The sequence below is a fragment of the Rhinolophus sinicus genome, linkage group LG15 (assembly GCF_036562045.2).
Source record: "Rhinolophus sinicus isolate RSC01 linkage group LG15, ASM3656204v1, whole genome shotgun sequence".
Lineage (NCBI taxonomy): Eukaryota > Metazoa > Chordata > Mammalia > Chiroptera > Rhinolophidae > Rhinolophus > Rhinolophus sinicus.
Window position 1 is genome coordinate 18,909,626 of NC_133764.1, and position 21,802 is coordinate 18,931,427.

At 36.2% G+C, this 21,802-nt stretch overlaps 2 protein-coding genes across 13 annotated transcripts in view; one reads left to right on the forward strand and one right to left on the reverse strand.

Annotated features, from left to right (window-relative positions):
* The window catches only part of NF1 (neurofibromin 1), a 210,965-nt gene that overhangs the window by 129,140 nt on the left and 60,023 nt on the right, over nucleotides 1–21,802 (forward strand). The window lies entirely within an intron of this gene.
* OMG (oligodendrocyte myelin glycoprotein) lies at nucleotides 13,503–15,970 on the reverse strand. Its single transcript, XM_019750692.2, has 2 exons — nucleotides 15,826–15,970; nucleotides 13,503–15,011 (listed from the first exon to the last, which is right to left on the reverse strand). Exons 1-2 carry the CDS (start codon nucleotides 15,826–15,828, stop codon nucleotides 13,686–13,688), a joined length of 1,329 nt encoding a protein of 442 aa, XP_019606251.1. The 5' UTR covers nucleotides 15,829–15,970; the 3' UTR covers nucleotides 13,503–13,685.

A 21,802-nucleotide genomic window follows, 5' to 3' on the forward strand; every position in this document is an offset into this window, starting at 1 on the left:
TCTGGTAGCTGCTTCTTGCCTCCACTTCTTCAGGTCTAGTGTCTCACACTCTTGTAGTTTCCCTTAACCCTTCCCTCCCCTTTATACATAATCGCTCATATCCCAGTTTGAGGGTGCTGCGTATTTCCTGCTGGAAACTTTGCTACTACCCACCGTGTGTGCATGAAAGCATCTTCCAAACATCTGAATAGTTCTGAATTTAGAAAGACATCTTGCCCAAGGGTTTCAGGTATGGGATTATGGGTCTGTACCAAGTTTGTAGGTTTATTATGAGTATTAATTGTGATCATATTTGTATGGCATTCAGTAGAGTGCCCAACACATGGTAAGTATTTGATAAATAGTAGCCATAACTGGACTAAGGATAGCAACTCTATTGTTAATTTTCTATCTGGGAAATCTAAATTTCTCATATCTAGAGCTGGAGCTTTGGAACTCGTGCGTGCGCAGTATCTCTCTTTACATACCTTGGATTGACCTACTGGTTGTTTTATTAGGTGTTTCCAGAACTTTCTACCCACCTTCATATATTGATTCTTTCAGAACTCTTTTAAGAAAATGAAGAAAACTGACCTTATTTATAAAGTCATCTGAACGCTCATAAATTTCGTATAGCAATTTCTTGATAATTTCAAGTTGAAGTTTTAATATGTTACTCTTGAAACAGGTCCAATTTTCCCTTCTCTAAATTTTCTCTTTGGTCTTTGGGTTTTTGTGTCATGAAAAGGACACTTGAATCTTTTCTTGAGTGGCAGTTATACAAACACTGTTGGCAACGGACGCACTTTTTGCTTTTTAGAAAAACCTCTGTGAGTCCTGGGCCAGTTCTGTGCTCACTGCATTTGTGCTTCATGTCTCTCAAACTGTGAAAGTGTTGAAATTTTAGGATTCAGATTTTTAGGATCAAAATTCCTACCATACTACTAGTGCGTTTTCACCCTTATTTAAAAGTAGAACATTTAAAACACCTCAATAGTATGTAGCAGCAAGTAGCTTTTCAGTGTGGACAATTACTTTTCAATAAACCACAGTTGACCCTTGAACAACTCAGGGGTTAGAGGAACTGACACCCCGCACAGTTGGAAATCTGAGTATAACTTGACTCCCCCAAAACTTACAGTTGTCCTTCAGTTTCTGTGGGGGATTGGTTCCAGAAGCCCCTGCAGATACCAAAATTTGGGGATGCTTAAATCCCTTATATAAAATTGTGTAAAACAATGTATTCAACCCTCCACATCCGTGAAGTCCCAACTGCCAATTGCAAATACGTGGTTTTACACCTGCGATTGGTTAAATCCAAAGATGAGAAACCTGGAGGTGTGGAGGGCTGACTGTATATTTATTGAAAAAAATTCTGCATATAAGTGGACCCACGCAGTTCAAACCTGCATTGTTCAAGGGGCAGTTGTATTTGGAAGCGTCTTGAGAAAGTAGATATGCAAATATGCAAAAACAGGCCATTGTTATGTTAGACTTAAATGTGAATACTTTTCAGAATTGTACGTAAGTACTTTTCTACAGTAAAAAAAAAATGTCAGCCTCTTCATTTTAAAAATCTAATACAGAAAAGGAAAACACTTCCCCTTAGCTGCAAAATATGTGTTCTGAGGGCAAGTTTGTCTTCCTAACGGTATAATACTGTAAGTCTGTTATCTGATGTAATTCTGGCTTGACATGTATTCTTATTTTTGATTATCAATGAAAAAAAGTGATTTAATTCTAAAAGGAGACTCTCCTTGCTGTTTCCATCTTTTGGATAATGGTATCTCTATCTACTTTTGAGTTTAGATATTAGGTTGGTGCAAAAGTAATTGCGGTTTAAAAGGTTAAAAATAATTGCAAAAACCACAATTACTTCTGCACCAACCTAACAGAAGCCTTTGCATCAATCTTCACATCTGCCTGCTCTTACCCACATACATCTGATTAGTCATTATGTCTTGTTGACTCTGCTTCCAAAATTTTTTATGCTTTATCCTTATATTACAGACTCAGTTTGTAGCTCCATCAATTCTCTAAGTTGGGGTCAGCAAACTTTTTCTGCAAAGGACCAAGTAGTAAATACTTTAGGCTTTATAAGCCGCATAAAGTTCTCTTTCCTTTTTTTTTTTTTTTTTTTTTTAACCATTCTTTCAAAATATAAGAACCACTCTTAACTTGCAGGCTCTACAAAAACAGACCACAAGTAGCATGCAGGCAGGATGTCACCAGTCGGCCATAGTTTGCTGACCTCTGGTCTAGGCGATGGCAACAACTGCCTAATTGGATTTTTTGTCACCAGTATTGGCCCTCAAATGTACCATGTTACTGCCCAAATGATCTGTAAAATATTACCATGTCACTTCCAGATACAACATGTTTTGTGCTCCTGTTTCATACTTAAGGCATTTATATATACCACCTTTGGGATTTTGGCCATTTCTTCATAGCATCAATACTGTTACTTCCTCAATATTTTATTAACTTTTATTACAGGAAAATTTATATTGTACTATAAATAGAAAATTAGTGTTGATTGCTATAACTAGAAAACCAGTAAACAAAAGATAATAGTAAAAAGAAATACGAAACTATGAAATGCCTACGTCATATACCACCCCATCATATAGGTACCACACTTCAAAAAAACCACTAGCCTATAAGATAAAGCCTTTGTTCCTTAGCATCTTATACGAGTCTCTTCATAATCTTTTATCCTGTTCATATTAGTTGCAAGATTGCTGAACTAAAGCAGAAGACTGAAAGTCATTTGGGTAAGAGGCTGGATTAAGGCCTATTCCAGAAATCTGGTGATGATACACCATCATTGATGGGATTCCAAGTAAGCCTTATATGCTTTCTGGGCTGTTCTCAGGAAACTGTGTTCATGACATACTGCTGAGGTATCATCAGGGCAGTTGTCGAGAAGACTGTACTAGCTGGCAAAGCCACAGAGTCTGCCCAGAAAGCTCAGAATGCCAAATGACCATTCTGCACATTACCTCCACTGTGGTGGTTGAAAAGTCCTAAAACCATCAGTCTCAGTTGATCATTTAAGTTTAATAGTAGACGACTAGTCATCACAGTGTGTAGTAACGTTTTAGAAAGATGCTCCAGGCTCTATATTAAATGCCAGTGCCTCCCTTTTGCTTCATTGATACTGACCATCTCACCATTGCCCTACTTTGCCATGCCCTGGCATCCTGGTATGCCTCTGTGCTTTTGCATAGGCCTACCATTGGCTTTGGAGGCCCTTCCTTTAACATAGGACAAACTCCTACTTTTGATTCAAGCCCTGTCTTAGTAACCTGATTCGGACTCCTCTAGGCAAAAAAAACAAAAACAAAAAACAACAGCTTAATTGAGATATAATTCACATATTATAAAATTCACCCCTTAAAAGTGTACAATGCAGTGGTTTTTAGTATCTTCACAGTTATGCAGTCATCACTGTCTAATTTTAAACATTTCATCACCCCAAAAAGAAACCCCATGCCCATTTGCAGTCATTCCCTATTCTTCCTCCCCTAGTCTCTGGCAACCACTAATCTATGTAATGTCTCTATAGATTTGCGTCTTCTGGACGCTTCGTATAAATGGAATCATACAATATGTGCTCTTTTGTGACTGGCTTCTTGTACTTTACGTAATGTTTTCAAGGTTCTTGGATGTTATAGCATCAGTACTTTATTCCTTTTTATAGCTAAATAATATTCCACTGTATGAATAGACCACATTTCGTTTATCCATTTATCTTTTAATGGATATTATTTCCATTTTGGGGCTATTATGAATAATGCAGCTATGAACATTCAAATACAAGTTTTTGTGTAGAAATGTGTTTTTTATTTGCTTAGGTATATAAAGAGCTGAATTGCTAGGTCATATGGTAGCTTGATATTGAACCTTTGAACAATTGCCAAACTGTTTTCCAAAGCGGCTTTATCGTTTTACATCCATAGTAGTAGTGTATGAGAGTTCTAATTTCTCCACATCCCCACCCAACACTTGTTCTTGTCTGTCTTCTTAGGCAAATTTTTATAAATACCCCCTTACTAAACCATTGCAAATCTTGTTACTATTTCACAATGACCATGTTGGAATATAATTTTTTTTAATTGAGATATAATTGACATACCTGTAACATTATATTACTGCCAGGTGTACAGCATAACAATTTGATGTTTGTAGATATTGCAAAATGATCACCACAGTAAATCTAGTTAACATCCATTACCACACAGTTACAATTTGTTTTATCTTGTTTCTTAGCAACTTTCAAATATACTATACAGTATAATTAACTGTAGTCACCATGCTATATATTACATCCCAAGGACTTAGTTATTTTATAATTAGAAGTTTGTATCATTTGACCAGCATCACCCATCATTTCAAATCTCTTCCCACGCCACCCCCCACCCTCTGGCAACTACCAATCTGTTCTCTGTATCTATGAGTTCTGTTTTTTTTGTTTTTTTGTGTTGTTTGTTTGTTTTTTAGAGAGCCCACATATAAGTGAGATGATACAGTTTTTCTCTTTCTCTGTCTGACTTATTTCACTTAGCATAATGTCCTCAGGGTCCATCCATGTTGTTGTAAATAGCAGGGTTTTCTTCTTTTCTATGTCTGAATAATATTCCGTTGCAGTTGAATACCACATTTTCTTTATCCATTCATCCATCGATGGACACTTAGGTTGCTTCCATGTCTTGGCTATTTAAAATAATGCTGCAATGAACATGGGGATGCAGAGAAGATAATTTTCCTGTTCACCTATTGGACTTTTAGCTCCTAGGTCTTAGATGTCTTCATGTGGATACACAGAGAATCTAGTAGAATATGTAGCATTTCATAGAACACTTAATAAATGAACCTAACTTTTACTTATTATATATGTTAATAATTTGGTGATAGTGTTAAAATTAATCACCACTTTTAGGTATAGACAAACACAACTGTAATTTGAAGGAAGATTTGATTTAATAAGAGTGATTAGAATTAGAGTTCTGAATTGGGCCAAAAGATTTCTTCGGTGGTTTTATTTTCTGTGATACCTGGTTTATAGAAATATAGTGGCCTTGGGTGTTCATGAAAGAAGGGTTTGGTTTACTCATCGAAGATTATTTAGTAATTGATACATACTGAATAATCTGGTGGTTATGACTTCACATGTTCTATGGAAAAAGACAGTAAGTGGCTGCAGTCCATCTATATTGCTATGGAAAAACAGTTGTTTTTTTAATCAACTGTGGTTCACCTCTTCAGTATAAGTATGTAATCCTTGAAAAGAAATAATCCTGAGTTATGCTTATGGAGTGTGGTTATATAAAACAACATGGACAAATTCTAAAACAAACATCTGAGAGTAATTAAATCCAAGTGAATATCGTTCTCTCCTGAAGAGTCACCGTTAGAGGTGATATACTTACTTCAGACCTGCTGCCTTTGAGCACAGCATTTTAGGGAAATAAAGTTTTGGAAGTACTGTCACGTGAAGCATGATCTTTTTAAATGTGGTAGGAAATATTTTATGCTTGATATTTTTTGGCAAACAAGGCAAAATGTTGAGTTTAGTTATACTATGTTTTGTTTAAAATGCGTTTTCTCGTGTGACTAATGAACTGGCCCTTAGTAATATTTGAAAGGAGGGGCCCCAAAGATGTTTTCAGTAATGACATCCGCGTTGGAATAAGAGTTTAATGACTCAGACATGACAGCTTTGAAGAAAAGTACAGAAATTGAGATGTAGCATGTGTGACATTTATGTTTAAGATTAAAATCTCTTTATAGTCAACTCATAGTTAATAGATGAAGATGTACTAGTTTCAGGTGACTCTTTGATCTTCTATTAAGTTTAACATGTTTTAAAGATACTTTAGCTTTTACAGTGTCTCTAAGTTTGTATTTAATGTCCTGCAGTTTTTTTGTTTTTGTTTTTGTTTTAATTTAATGTCAGGCAAGAGACTCAATACTTCAGGTATACTGTGTTCAAGTCAGAAAGATTTTAGGTAATCATTGTAGAAAAGCTATACCATGAGGAACTATTAGAGCCTATAAATAGATGAAATCATTTTTAAACATTTAGTTGCTTTCTTTCATTATTTGTCATCGTCCTGAGGAAATAGAGCTGAGTTGGTGATGCATAAGTAATAGAACTGGTCGGTGGGTGTGGCCGTGTGCCAGTTGCCCTGATACTGCAGTGTCCCCAGTGAAGCCGTGGTTGCTGAGGCTTCACTTGGCAAACAAGGGCCTTCCTGGTGGTTATTGTGGTGTATGGCATCCTTGTTTTCCCCGGCTGATGTTTTCTCTCTCTCAATGAAAAGCCATTAAATCTCAGTTGATTTTCTGTTGAGGCAAGCATTTGACAAGCATTTGAACTCCCTCAGCCTTCCAGAGTGTTCAGTTTGTTTGTTTGAACTGTAACTATGGGCAACAACATAACAGTGAAAAACTGCATTTCCTGATATGGAGCATTTCATCAGGTTTATTCGATAGTTAGCCTTGAGATACCAAGGTGAAATAGTCAGCTATCTGCATTTTTACTGATAAATTAATTTCCCATGGGAGAAGTAAATAAGAAACCTTGTAAACTAGCTATTTGAGATATAACTAAAGAGGGCAGATACATGGGGAATTATATACCACCGTGGGTTCAGTCATTTCCGCTTCTGATCTTGTTAATTACCCAAGACTCCCTTATACAACGGACAGCAGTAATCTTTAAAATGTTTATGTAGCACCTACAAAGTGCTTTCATATACATGATTTAATCTGTTCTTTAAAATACCCATATGGAATACATGTTCTTAACTATATAGGTTTTCACCAGAGGACACATTTAATCACTTGCACAGGGTAACAGGCTGTAGGTGACAAAACCTTATCTCGTGCTCTTTCTATAAAACCTCAGTGTGCTTTAAATATACTTCGAATTGTTTTAATCAGAAAAAATTATAGTGTTGCTGTTTTTATTGTGTGTGTATGTATGTTTAATTTCTGTGCTCTGATCTCATCAATAATTTCCAACAAATTCAGAATATGAGGCCACAGTTTCTAGAAAAGATAAATGGGGATAAATGGGTGTGTGGAACTGGTTTTTAAACACATTTAAGAGTTGGGGCTGTTAAACCAAAACGGCATTTCCTAAAAGGTGAGCTTCTTACCAACCTCACTTTGTATCACAGTTTTTCAACCTGTGAAGCAAACTTATCTGCTTAACACATTATTAACACCTTGAGGTGGTGTTTTTTTCTGTTTCCCTCACTGATTTCCGTTAAGCAGTCTACTTGTACTAAATTGTTCACAGGTGTCAGAATTAACCTTTCTCTGGGATTGTTCCAAAGATAACTCCTCACTGCCCAGAACTAATTTCTCATATGACAGGTACCAGCCTAGCCAAGTCCCCTTTCATTCTTTACTTTTTTTTTTTTTAAATTTCTCTTTTCTTTGGACTAGGAAGCTGTGACTTTGACCTAATGGAATAAGACTTGGAGGTTTGGTTTTTCTGTCATAAGTAGGTCATTGTTAACTCACCAGTCACATCTTCGATCTGGACTAATTCATTCTTTTATTCATAAATTCAGATCAATATGTTCCAAAAAATTAAACTCCTAGGAGAAAGTGGTATCTAAACTGAAATCAAAAGGATGAATAAGGTTTTGCCAGGGGAAGAAGAGGGAAAGGAGTGTATCACAGAGAACATGCAGCATCTCCGAAAGCCTGGTGGCAAGAGAGCGCATGGTGAATTAGAGGAACAGGATGACAGTGCATCTGAACTAAACAATGTGAGGGAGCGTGACAACTTTAAGATGGTACTGTAAAGAGAAACAGGGCCTGATCACACAGTAAACCATAAAGAGTTTAGATTTTATTCTCAGACATGGGACATTATCGAAGTGTTTTTTGTTTGTTTGTTTTTTGTTTGTTCGTTTTGTTTTAAGGAGGAAAAAGGGTTAGATTTATTGGGGAAACAATCTTGACAGCAATGACCACGTAGAGCTAAAGTAAGCTAATACAATTCGGATGGGCCCCCAAGAATTCTGATAGTGCTTTTCTATCTCTGATTGTTACTTCATGAGACCCTCTTGTTTCTTGACTACCTCTTCCTATTCCAGTTCATTTTATAGCTTTTCATCTTGTTTTCCTACTCAACCTAAATCCCTTGGATAGCTGTTCTAATAGTTCTTTTCTTAGATCGCTTGCATTTTTCAAAGAGAGAACAGGAGGTAAAGCATACTAGGTATACAGTATTAGCATTTTGGTATATTTCTCTCTTTTTTGTTGTTTATACACATAGTTCTATAACGTGTATTTATATCCTATAATTTTTGCTTATCTTTCTAGTATTTGCATTTTCCACATTTCAAACTTGAAAAAAATTCTTCATAAAGATTTTTGTTGGGCGCATAATATTCTTGTCAGTGGATCATCATTTGCTAAACCAATTTCCTAGTACTAGATATTTAGCATTGTTTCCATTTTCCTTGCTGTGAGAAAGAATGCTGTGATTTACTTAGAATTTACTACATTAAAGGTTAAGATATTTTATGTTTTTGATCATTGGTGTGTTTCCCCCTCCCACTCCACCTCCTGTAGCTGGTGTATTAAATTGAGAATATGCAGAGTATGACCTGCTGAATGAGGAGGTACCAGCCTCCCACAGGAGGTCAGCAGGTGCTCCCTCAGCATCCCAGTTCCCACTTTGGGAAAGTGAAAACCTGGGGTCTTTTTGATTGAGGGCTCAGTTTCAATATACTTACACTAAGGAAGTAAGGTCACAAAATTTATTGCTTACAAATCCCAGAAACGTGGGTGGAGGGCACAGTGCACTGGGGGAAGGGCAGTCCTCCGTCCCAGGTCATGAGTGGGCAAGGGAGGAAGCCCCTGTAATATTACTTGTGAGGTGCTTGGGCAGTGGTCACTAACTTTTCGGGAACTCAACTTTTAAGTGGTTATTTTAAAAGGTGTCACAGGAAAAGGACACCTTTTAAGTGGGTACTTGTCGTGGGAATCCTACACTCAGGTCCTTCTTTAAATGTCCAGACTCTGAGTGTGTACAGGATTGTCATACTATGCAACGCCTAGGCAGCCACTCAGAATAGCTGTTTTCTCATCACAGTTGCCAACTGCTGTCCAAAAGAGTCATACTGGTATGTGAATGTGGCTATTTCAGTTTGTCTTACCCACCATTGCACCATTGGTTTTTATTCTTAAAAAATTGCTTGCTGATTTAATAATGAGAATAATATCGCATGTTATTTTTATTTATTAATTGTTATATGGTTGGCCATATTCCCATATATTTATCAATCACCATGCTTCCTATCTTTTAAACATTCTGTCTGTGTCCTCTACCCACCTAGCCATTGAGAATCTAAGTATCCTTCTTATCATGTTTATGATCTTTGATTAACAATGAAATCATGGTATTCTCTTGGAATATTTTTGTCAGGCTTGTTTTAGCATAAAGAAATGTGAGGATTTTGTATAGACAAATATGCTGATGATTTCTTTGTGATTTTTTTTTTCTTTTTCTAATTAAAAAGAAAAAATCTTCCACCCAGAGATTTATAAATATTTTTAAATCCTTCTGTTGGTTTTAAGACTTCCTTTTTTAATGTTATCATTTTTAGTTCGCTGTGTAGGCGTAGCACATGAAGTGAGTGTTAAATTGGACTGTTTTCCAATTTTCCCAGCATTGTTATTGAATCTTTCCCTTCCTGTTTGATTTGTGATTTTCTTTCCTTCTGAAGTGCACAGTGTTTGAGAACTTACTATGTGGTAAACACTGTTGTGTAGCACTAAGCACTTTATATGAATTACCTCATTTTTCCTCCAACAACCCTGTGCTCAGAGAATTCTTATGTGTACTGTGCTCTCACTGTGCTACCATTTCTATGTTGGGTTATCTTCCCTTCTGTTTTTATGCCATTACCATTCTGTCTTAATTCTTACATCTGGTATGTTTCCCTCTCAAGAAAGGCTAAGGTACCTCTATTATTTCTTCCTTTTTCTATTCTTGCCTGTTTGTTTTTCCAGATGAACTTAAGTGTTTTATGTCATGTTCCAGAAGGAATCTCATTAGAATGTTTGTCAGGATCGGCTTAATCCATAAATTATACTGGGAATCATACCAGCATCTTTACCCTGTCAGTCAAGGTGTATCTCCTATACTTAGCCTTGGTGCCTGGTGCGTTTCAGGTGCTGAATACGTATTTATTGAGTGAAAGAATAAATGAATGATGAGGCCTTTGTTTATCATCTCTACCAAGTCTTGGTTTATACCTCTCATTAATGTTTTTTAGCTTTTCCCCATTTGCTCCTACACATTTCATAGGAATGTTATTTCTTGGTGTTGTATATTTTGGTTTATTGTTTCTGTCACGAATGGTATCTTTTTCCTGTAATTTCCTAATTATTTGTTTCCAGCATATGAGAAAACTCTCATCGTTTCCATATTTATTTTGTTATTTATTTAAAGGTATTCTTCTGAAGACATTCCTGGGGAATCCTTTAGATACACAGTTATTTCACCAGTTAATAATAATTTTATTTCTTATTTTTCTGTAATTTTATCTCTTATTTCTGAGGTGTTTTTTTCTGGAATATCCCAGAACAAAAAATGATTAATGGTAATGGTTATCATTGTTTGATTCTGATTTTAATAGAAATATAACTTCTCACTTATAAGAACAGTGTTCGCAACACGTGATATCATTCCTTACCCAGTTCTTAAAATGCACTTCATAAGGAATAATCTTATCAGAGATTTTAAGTTGGCTTTTGTCTGACATTTGTCATGTCAGTTGAAGGAATTTGCTGTTGCTTCAGAGCATTGTATGGAAAATTATTGACTAGCATATATTTGTCATCTTTTAAGTTAGCCATAGAAGATATCTTCTCATTGTGCTGTGATAAGTGAATGTTTCTCTGAGTTTCTTCTGGATCCCTATTCCACTAATGTCTGAACCTGAGTTCTAGAGGGTGGAGGAGCAGGACTGAAGCAAATATACCCTTTCATTCTCTTGTTCTTAGGGTATAGCTAGAGCTTGGGGGTTTCCATATATGGGAATTTCCCCAATCACTGGGCTTGGACATACACAGGTAATAACAGTAATGCTAACAACAGCAGCAACATTCCTGCATATAGAATGTTGGGGGCCAGGACACTGTAAGAAGGCTTTATGTGAATTATGCCATTTAATCCTCAGAAGAAAACCATTAGGAATAAATGCTGCCAGCCCATTTTATAGATGCAGAAACTGTGACTTAGAGCAGTGGTGACTTGTCCAGCGTTGTGCAACTGAGAACCGGCAGGGGCAGGATATAGGCCTGGAACCTTTGAAACCAGAGCACACACTCTTCACACTACTTTATCCCTTATTGTATTTGCTTTTATGTTTGTGCTCTTATTTGGATCCTCTTTACTGGTGAGAAACAAAAGTTACTGTAAAAGAGAAGCCTTAGGGGTGTGTGTATATCTTAAGAGCTTGAGAAATAGATGCTGAGGACTGATGCATTTTGAAATGTTTCTGGAGTCCAATAATAACAGTAGTTCTTGTCTTAGTGGCAAATAATGAGTCCTCCTCCATTAATGATGCTGAGAACACCATTTCCTTAGGAGGAAGCAATTACTTCAAGGCTAGATAATACTTCTTTCTAAGGACTTAGAGTCTGTGTAGTTGACATGTGTCGTACTTGTTTACTGAGTTTTCATCTGCATTTTGCAGGCATGCCAACTAGGGATTGGCATAATGCCTAGTTACTGCCTATGCTATAATCCATAATTTCACTTTCTTGTCACTTTTCCCCATAGGATTTCTAAGACAACATTGAATTTTTCACATACCCTCAGAATGGAAGACATTACCTCTTAGAAACCTACTTTCTGTGAAGCTCAGTATATGTTTTTTAAAACAAGATGGAAACATGTGGTAGAGTAGAAAATATCTAAGCAATTAGCCTTTATCATCAATGGTGAAGATACTGGATCAGTGATTGGGAAGAAGTGGGAGCAGTTGGCCAATTTGGAAAGGGAATGCGTTTTAGAACTATTTAGGAGATTATTTCAAATAACCCCTTTTCTTCATGGTGAAATTCCCTGACATGGTGAGCCAGTTAGGGGCAGAAAAATGTTCAAGAGCCACTATACTCGTCAGCATAGGAGAGGAATTGCTTTATTGAAGCTTAACAATAATTTTCCCATAAGCCTAGCACTTAAAAAGAAAAAGGGAGAGAGGGGGCACATTAGAAGGTTGTTACTTTTTTCTCTCTGAATAGAAATGTTCCCAAACCTGGAAAGAAGTCTATCTTAATTTTTAAATTTCTTAGGAAGGAGCATAAAAATTTCTTTCTGTACTCTTTTCCCAACTCTAGGAATGCTTGAAATAGATTTTTCCTTATGTCTCACAAATTTAACACCTCATTTGTAGCTCCCTCATTTCAGTTATGCTGTCTTGCATTTTAATCTAGCCTTGTTTCAGGGCTTTCCCCCCCCACCCCACCCCGGACTCTTGGCTGTTACTTATGTTTGTCTCTAATTCTAAGGTGGCTTAATTTTACATTTGTAGGAAATTCTTGATTTTCTCATATTTGGAGTCCCACCTAGTGCCATTTGATTTGGAGTGGCATGATTTGCCCGGGCCCAGCCCTTGTTCTGTTGTCTGTTTTATTGAGTTCATCACCTGATTGTAGCACCAAATGAATTCCATCCTTTTTTCCCTCCCTCCTTTTCTTTTCCTCTCCCTCCCTTCCTTAGCCTCCCATGATTTTATCCTGAAACTAATCTTATTTTTAACTTAGTTAAGTCAGATTCTAATGTCTGAAGTGCAAAAGATAAATTTTCCTCTCTTGCACATCGAAGCCTTTTAATTTTGTAAATATTTAAATTTTCCATTAGTAAATGATTTGTTAAATATGCACTAAAACGGTTTCTTTACATGGCCTTAAGCCTGAAGTTTTTATTGTGTTTGTAATACTTGTCTTAAACGCTAAAAGCAAAACCATTAAACTTTCCTTATTAAAATGCAAAGCCTAGTGTCTTCTAGCTTTTTGAAGAGCTTTTGTCCATTATTTAATCTGTAAAGTAGCCAAGAGTTCCTCAGAAGCAGGACATCATTTAGATTTAAAACAATTATGGCTTGTGTGTAAAATAATGTAGCATAACCATTCATGGGGTTGGCAACCTCAGTTTTACTTTATTGGCAAAATCCTCGGATACCCCCAACATTTCACTTACCATAAAGACTTCACCAACGTACGCTAGCACAAAAATGATTGGGCCATTTTGATTCTACTGAGTAGATTAGGTTGGCATGACTAGAGAGCCAAACAACACAGTTGTGAGCATAGGTCTTTTATTTTTTTCCCAGGTGTTTGACAGTGTAAACATACATAAAATACATATTAAAGTTTAGACGCTTTATATCTTGTGCAATGAATTGAAGCCTTAAAAGGAAAACATTTCATTAAAAAAAAAAGAAATTCATTAGTTTTACTTAAGACAGTAAAATAGCAGCAAGTACCAAGACATTGTGCACTTCTTTTATTTAAGACAAGTTACTTCATTTACATCAGAGTCAGAAAGGTAAGACTGGCTTTCTTGAATACTTAATAGAGCTTGAATCACTGGTTAGATAGGGGCATATTTTCCCAACTGTACATCAGGGAGGAGTTCTTTCATTAGTTTCAGAAAATGCAGACCCTCAGATGCCCAGGATGACCACAGCATTGAGCATTAAGAGAAACGAAGCATTTACTTTCCAAGCACTTGCTACAGAAGGTAAGCGAGTCTTTACATTGGTGGTGGTCTCCTCCCTCCGTAAGTTAAGGGTTGTGCTTTGTTGAGGCATTTCAGAGAAATTATTTGGCACGCCACTAGTAATACCTAGGGTCATGGGTGTTGGGGATGATTTCGTGGAGCTAGTGAGGCTCGTGCTTGTAACCATTCCATCCTGGAGATGAATAGTGAGAGTTGCAGCTGCTGCTTCGTGTGACTTGATCATTTCTGTGGATGTATCTTCTGGATAGGGCACAAAAGCCTTGTCAGTGCTAGTAAAGGTGGTGTCTTTACTTAGAGTGGCACCAAACGTTTCCTTTGTTCGATACTGTTTGGGTATTTTGGTCACTTTGGACTGAGTTACCATGCTCAGAGAGTTAATGGTATCCACTGTCTGCATCCCGCTTACAGTGAACAGGCCTGAGGTAAATCCAGAAGGTGTGGGGTATATGTTATGTTCCTTCAAGGATGAGATTTGGCTAGAACAGGGAGTCCCTATCACGTGGGCTTTAGTCTGCATCACCCACGTCAATAAGTAAGTAATATTTTCTTGATGGTCACATGACCACCTGTTATTGTAAAGGGTTATCTCTTGTAACTGAAAGAGTTGGTCAAAAGCTTGATCTGGAATGAATGTAAATTTGTTGTTGTGCAGGTAAAGATGTGTGAGATTTGTCAGGTTTATTAATGTTCCTGGAAGGATTTGTGTCAAGGAATTTTTAGACAGGTCCACGATATGTAGTTTGGAGGGCATGTTGGTTGGAACTGTCCAAAGTTTGTTACTACTCAGGTTGAGAACCTCAAGACTTCTGAGTGTGTTTTTAATGAGAACCACCTTTTCCAGCATGTTCTTAGACACATCCAGATATTTAAGGTTCCACTGATAAGCAGTATCAGATTTGTCAAGCAGCTTAATGTTGTTGTTAGCAGCAGACATATCCCACAGGGACCGAGGTAACTGAGCAGGGAGGCTTTCAAGCCTGTTGTTTGAAATGTCCAGGGTCCTCAGATTGGTGTATCGGGTTAACTGGTTATGCAGGTCAGTAAAGTGGTTATAAGACAGATTTAAATGGATAATATTGTCTTGCAGTCCAGGTGGTAATGTAGTCAAGTTTCTGCCTGAACAGTCCACATGCCTGTGCTTTTCTGTGCATGTACATTGGAGAGGACAAATGCATAAGATACCAGGTGTGAGAAACAGAAGGATGAACAGGCTGGGAGACATTGTCAGTATCTGACATTCCATCCAAGCCTGCAAACAAACAGATACACCCTTCTTTTAATATGCAAATACAATTAGGCATCTGCCTGGGTCAGTTAGCATTAGGCAAAATTTTCAATAAACCTCGTTGTTGTTGAGTCCTTTTATAATTGTTCCAGTGATTAAACTAACAAAGCTCCCTTCATTTATAGTCCAAATGCTTCATCCCTCAATTGGGGCTATGTGGTAGAGAGAGACTCTCTCCCCCTACTCTCTCCTGCGTTTTCTCCTGTATTTGCTTCCTTCTTTTACATAGTCGTTCTTATTTATCCACCCAGAGCCTTAATATTATAAAAAATGGCATTCTCTGCAAATAAAGAGTCAGAATCTTAAGCTATTACTATTTTTGATAATATCCTTTTTAGTCAGATGGGGAAAATGGCTGTCGTGTCTTTTTAAATCTCTGCAGTAATGTAATATAGTCAATGTGTGTGTGTAGGGTGAGATTTTATTTAGATATTAAAACAATACTTTGAAATTCATCTTTGTCTTTTTAGGATAAATATATCCTTACAAAACATTATAAGGCACTTGAAAAATCCAAACCAACACCATACCTTCAAACCTCCTATTTTATAAAGTGGTTTTTTCCCCTTGCATATTTCAGTGCCGATTCTAACGGAAAACAGCGTGTATATCTACAAAGTGAATGAATATTGAAAAGAAATTCCTCCACTGACACTGCAGCAAATTTCTGGTGCATGCACTTGCTATTGAACATATATTCAATCCTAACATTGACTTTTGCTTAAAAAGAGAAAAAAATTCCAAAGTTGAGCTTTTACTGATGTAAATAACAGCTTACCATAGTGTCGTCTTCAGCATCGGCATCTCATTTTCTCCAGGAAACTTAAGCTTTAAAGGTCGCCTTGTTCTGGAGAGAAGGAACCGCTTCTGGCTGTGGGCTGTGCTTGCCTGCTCAGCTGCATTGTGTTGCTGTGAGCCGAAGCTCTGCAACCACCTGATCAGCACCACATAGGAGGACTGCAGAGCTGTCATTGGTGCTGACTCAAATTTATTGCAAGAGGTGCACACGCAACAAAATAGACCCCCCCCCAATTTTTTTTTTTTCAAATTTACAGAGTTAAGCATACCTACGTATCTCAAATTTGCTATAGGATGCAATGCCTCATGCGCATTTCGACTTGGCCCGGACTCGTTTCTGTATATTTTTGTCTGAGCTTAGGTTCAGACATGGTAACATTTGCTTGATGAAAAATCTGTGGTTCTTTTTTAATGCCTCTACTCTTCGTTGTTTTTACATGTTGAAAATGAATCTGACCTGCCTCATGGATGGTTTTCTAAGATGTTAATTATTTACTTTTAACAACCTGCCTTTTTATGTTCTTTTTCTAAAATGGTACAGTTGTCATGCCACTTTGTAACATTGTACAATCTGTTTGATTTTTATGTGCTCCCCTAACATGGTGATTATTATGTATAATCAGCTTTTCAAATTTATCAACTATTTCAATGTTCATCTTCCTTTTGGGGAAATACAGAAGTACTTACATGTGATTGTTTTTTTCTTTATCTTTCTAATATAAAGGATATTTGACCCAGGCTACACACAAACAAGTGAGGCTGCATTTTTAAATGAGCACCTTACGCTTTTATTTTTTATTTTTTGTTTTTTTTTTATTTTGTTCTTTAGATTCCACATATAAGTGAGATCATAGAGCATCTTACGCTTTTAATTATCAGCTCATGTGGTAAAATAAACGTTTTATTTTGTGACTTTTAGGTTAAGGATTTTTTTTTCTTCATAAAACTTTGTTTGATACGTGGGTATGTGTCATGTTTTCTCCAGAGACATCTTTGATAATCTATGAATGACCACCTATTTGATTTTATGTTTTAATAATAGCATCAATTTCAGGTAATTTCTAATGAATGTTTCACATTTTATCTCCTGAGAAAGCAATTTATACTTTTAAAACTGCATGAAATAGTGTAAAGGAAAAGTTTGGTTATGCAATTCATAAAATGAGACTATATTTATGATAGTTTCTGCTCCACTCTTTCTTTAGTGGATTGATTATATAAATAATCTGTTAAAATGCAAGTCTAATTTCTGGAATAGATAGTTTACCTTAGAAAAGAAAGCAAATAAAGTTATGGAATTTTCATTACATATTGTTACCATATAAAACCAGCATTTAGTAGCATATTACATGTAAGGGAAATATCTTTATGCCTAGTTTACTAGGCATTATTTTATCCCAAATTTTACCACAATTAGAACTTACTGTATTAAACTTTGCGTTGTTTTTCTTAGAAAACAAACTATAGGAGTCTCCTTTTGTATAATATTAATGTTCCTCGAAAAGTATCTACATTTTAGAAGTCTGCAGTGTTAGATATTTATTATTGATTGGGTACTTTCTTCCCACTTTACTCTGAGGGTTCAGCCTTGGACTCTAAATAAGATTCTTTCTATGGATTTCAGAAACCAGTTATCAATCTCAGTGCTTAAAAGTAATGTGTTTAAAATACTACAGTCAACAATATTGTTGTGAAAATAGGGAATAGATTTCTTCAATATCAGATCGAATATATGCTGTTACACTTCAAGGGATGTGACTGAGGGTCAATTCACCAAACATTTGTTTCTAAATTTTAGGAACACTCATTACATTAATGTAGAAGTAGAGTTATCCAGTTCCATTTTACTTACCGAACTTCTGTTTCAAAGAAAGAACATGTTATTTCATTAACTAATGGATTCAAGTGAATTTAAGTTTAGGCTATATGGAGACTAGATTCTGCTATATATAATAAAATTCCAATATAATAGTAGTGGCAGTGTTTCTCATTTCCAAGTTTCGGGACATACCAAATTGCTTCTTCTTCTTTAGAGATTATTATAAAATCCTCAAAAAGAAAAAGGGGGAACATTTTTTTTTAATTTATTGGGGTGACAATTGTTAGTAAAGGGGGGAACATTTTAATATGTTTGAATTGTAACAAACTGTCCTTATGATTTTAGAAATTCTCATGAAATATATATATAGTATATTACTATTAGTTCAAAAAATAACTTTGTAGGCCTACGTGTTTGTTACAACTTATTTCAGATATTATTCAGACACATTATTATTATTATTATTATTTTTAATTGGGGAATATTGAGGAGCAGTGTGTTTCTCCAGGGCCCATCAGTTCCAAGTCATTGTCCTTCAATCTGGTTGTGGAGGGTGCAGCTCAGCTCCAAGTCCAGTTGCCATTTTCAGCCTTTAGTTGCAGGGGGCACAGCCCACCATCCCATGCAGGAATTGAACCAGCAACCTTGTTGTTGAGAGCCCGCGCTCTAACTAACTAAGCCATCTGGCTGCCCCTCCAGAAGCTCAATAGCAGCTCGTTGTCTTCAATCTAGTTGTGGAGAGTGCAGCTCACTGGCCCATGTGGGAATCGAACTGGCAACCCTGTTGTTCAGAGCTCATGCTCTAACCAACTGAGCCATCTGGCCGCCCCCACATTATATTTTTTATAAATCTGTCAAGTGAGGATTTACAACTATTTAGGCAACTATTATATTGTAGACTAGGTAGTAAATTCATTTACATATTCTTTTGTGAAACATACTGTCCTAGAATATATTATCCCAACATTGTGAAAGGTATAACAAATTACCTGCCAGAGAACAACTGTCCTGTTCATCAATAGTTTAGAAACCCAATCAGTTAATCTTTACTTCTTAAGTTAATAACATTTGTTGTGCTTATTTGAGACTAAAAGTATTATATTCTCTGCCTTCGGTAATATAGTTTTCTATTCAGACTTAATTTCCTGCTGAAAACAGCTAAGAAGTACTGAATACAGTATGTTAAAAGCATGGCAGAACTGACAAGGTAGAAATGATCAGGTCAGAATCCAGGGGGGTCAGTCCCTCCTCCAACCTCCCCCATCTGTCTCAGCATGCCACTGGCTTCTTGTCACAGTTCAGTCACTGGTTCTCTAGAATGCCCCTCATCTGGATTTATCTGTTTGCTTTCTTGTGAAGATTTAATGTGTTCTTCTATCCCTCACATTTCCTATAAATGGTTCCTAACATCATTAACATAATTGCTTATTTGTATCATCCTATAATAGTTTCAAAATAATACCAGTATTGCAGCAGACAATCAGATTACAAACTACTGAATAAAGTTTGATTTCTTTGCAGCTCTATTTGTCCTTAGAATATACTTCACTAAGGTTGTATAATCAGCTCTGTGTTCTAATCCAACTTAAAACAATTGTTTTCTCTATATTTTTGTATCACCAGCTTTACATAAAAATTGGGTTCGTTTGTTTCAGTTAGTTATGTTTTTAGGGACTGTTTAAGTCAAAACTATATGACAAGGTGTATTAGAGAAATCTTGCTTCTCTACGCCTCCACCTTATTCTCTTCCTCCTATTGGTGACTGTTACAAGCTTTTGATTGTGTCTTAACCAGTATTTCTTTTTGCAAACGTACAAAAATGTGTATGTATCCCCTTCTTATACAAAAGGTTGCATACTAAATATACTGTGGTACATCTTGTTCTTTCTTTCTTAATAATATATCTGGAAGATCACTCCGTATCAGTACAGAGGGATCTGTCTCATTCATTTTATGATGCATGGTACTCCCTTTGGGAGTGTGCTATGGTTTATTCACCCAGGCCCCTATTGGTGGGCATCTGGGTTGTTTCCAGATTTTTGCTATTACAAATAATGCCACAGTGATTTCATATTTTGTCCAATGAATCTTTGAAAAAGATTTTTAGAAGTGGGATTGCTTTGTAAAAGGGTAAATGCATTTGGAATTTTTCTGGATATTACCAAATTCCTCTCTATAGACCCAACAGCAATGTGTCAGGGTGTCAGGTACTATAGATCCTCACCGTAGACTTTGTTGTTGAACTTTTGGACTTATATCAATAAAGGTAATAAGAGCTCAGTGTAATTTTAAATGCATCTCTCTTACAATGAGGAGGGTTGTATATCTTTATATATGTTTTTAAGGACTTTACATTTTTTCTTCTGTGACTGTCTTTTATATGTTTTGCACATTTTTTCTATTGTGCTTTGGGTCTTTCCCATCTTCCTCTGTATTTAGGAGTGTTTGTTTGTTTGTTTGTTTGTTTCATTTTAGAGATAGCCTTTTGATTTCATTTAAATTGCAAATTTTTTTTTTCCGGTTTGCCATTTGTCTTTTGACTTTATTATGGTGGGTTTTTATTTTTTTTGCTTTGCTTGCCACTTAAAAGTTCTATATAATTGGATTTTTCTTTTCTTTTTATTGCCTCTGGATTTTGAGTGTCAGCTAGGAAGGTTTTTCCCACTTTCAGATGATAAAGGAATTCGCTCATATTTTCTCCTCTTGTATAATTTCATGTTTTATATTTAGATCTCTGGTCTATTTGGTGTTTTTTTCTAATGTAGTGTAAAGTACAGATCCAATTTTATTTTTTTTTCCCAAATACATATCCAGTTGTCCCAATACTTTTCCCTACTGATTTGAGATTTATTTTTGGACTTTCCATTTGTTCCACTGATCTGTTGGTCTAATCATGTACCACTATTTTAATGATAGGTACCCAAGTATTTTGCTACTTTATTTTTTGATCAGACCTAGGTAGTAACAACAGTTACAAGTCTCCCTCATCTAATTCATTGTGCCCTCACCACCAACCCCAAATGGAATACATGTGTGACATATGTGCGTTGCAATGCATGTATGTAAGTAGGTGCTCTGTGGTCTTACATTAGTGAGAAGAGTGCTGAATCAGGAAGCAGACAGAATTTTTAGTACCACTTCTAAGCAAGTCACTTACTGTCTCTGGGCCTGTTTTCTCAGCAGTTAACAAATAAAAGGAGTTGAACTAGATGGTCATCAGTGTTGCTTCTGAATCTGGTTAGTGCTGATGTGGTTAGAGCACGACTGGTATGTGGTATGTAAATTCAGTCTGCTTTTAATTACCCTGTGCCTTGTCCTTTTGCCATAACCATGAAATAAATTTCTCCTCTGTATCCTGGTTCTTTCATTTTTTGGTAGGTTTTTTTCTTTTTGTTCCAACATTTTCATCTCTCCTGTATTTCTTTTATTGGCTTGCATTTCTTTCTGCTGATTAAGCAAGAATTGCCTCTGTTTGGCTGCTCAGCTTCCACTGACCTCAGTAGGAAAAAATTGCATGCAGTAAATGGGAATTATTCTTCCCCCGGCAGAGAATTTCTTTAAAAAAATTACCAAAAAAAATAACAAAACAAAACAGCTGCCGGCTGTAGTCTGTTCTTCTGTTATACAAAGAACAGAAGGAGAAAAGCTGCCTGTCGTGTTTAAAGAAATCAGACAAGACTATATAACCAGCTCATCAGTTCTTGATTTAGTTAGGAGACTTGGTATTTGCTTATATTTGCCAATACCTATTTTTCAAGACGTCAGAAAAGAAGGTAATGAAATAGAAGAGCAAAAGTGTGGAAAAAGCCTGTCAGGTAACAATCTTACAGGTAAAATGAGAAAGATTATGATGATTGAAGGTATGTTAAAGTCTTGACCAAATATAAAATATGTCTTGTTTACTCTAACTAGAATATTTAAAATTCAAAAGAATAATATGCAATTCTTAAGCTCCTGATTGCTGCTGGGTAAATTAACCTTAAAATTAGTACAAAGTTTGAAAAACCCATGAAAGACACTTTTCAATGTGGAAGATGGAAGAGAACCAATGACATATGACAATAAACATCATGCTTAGTCAGGAAATATAAGCAGCTCGGGGAAGTTTTTTTTGCAGATTAAACGTTTTCATGGTCAG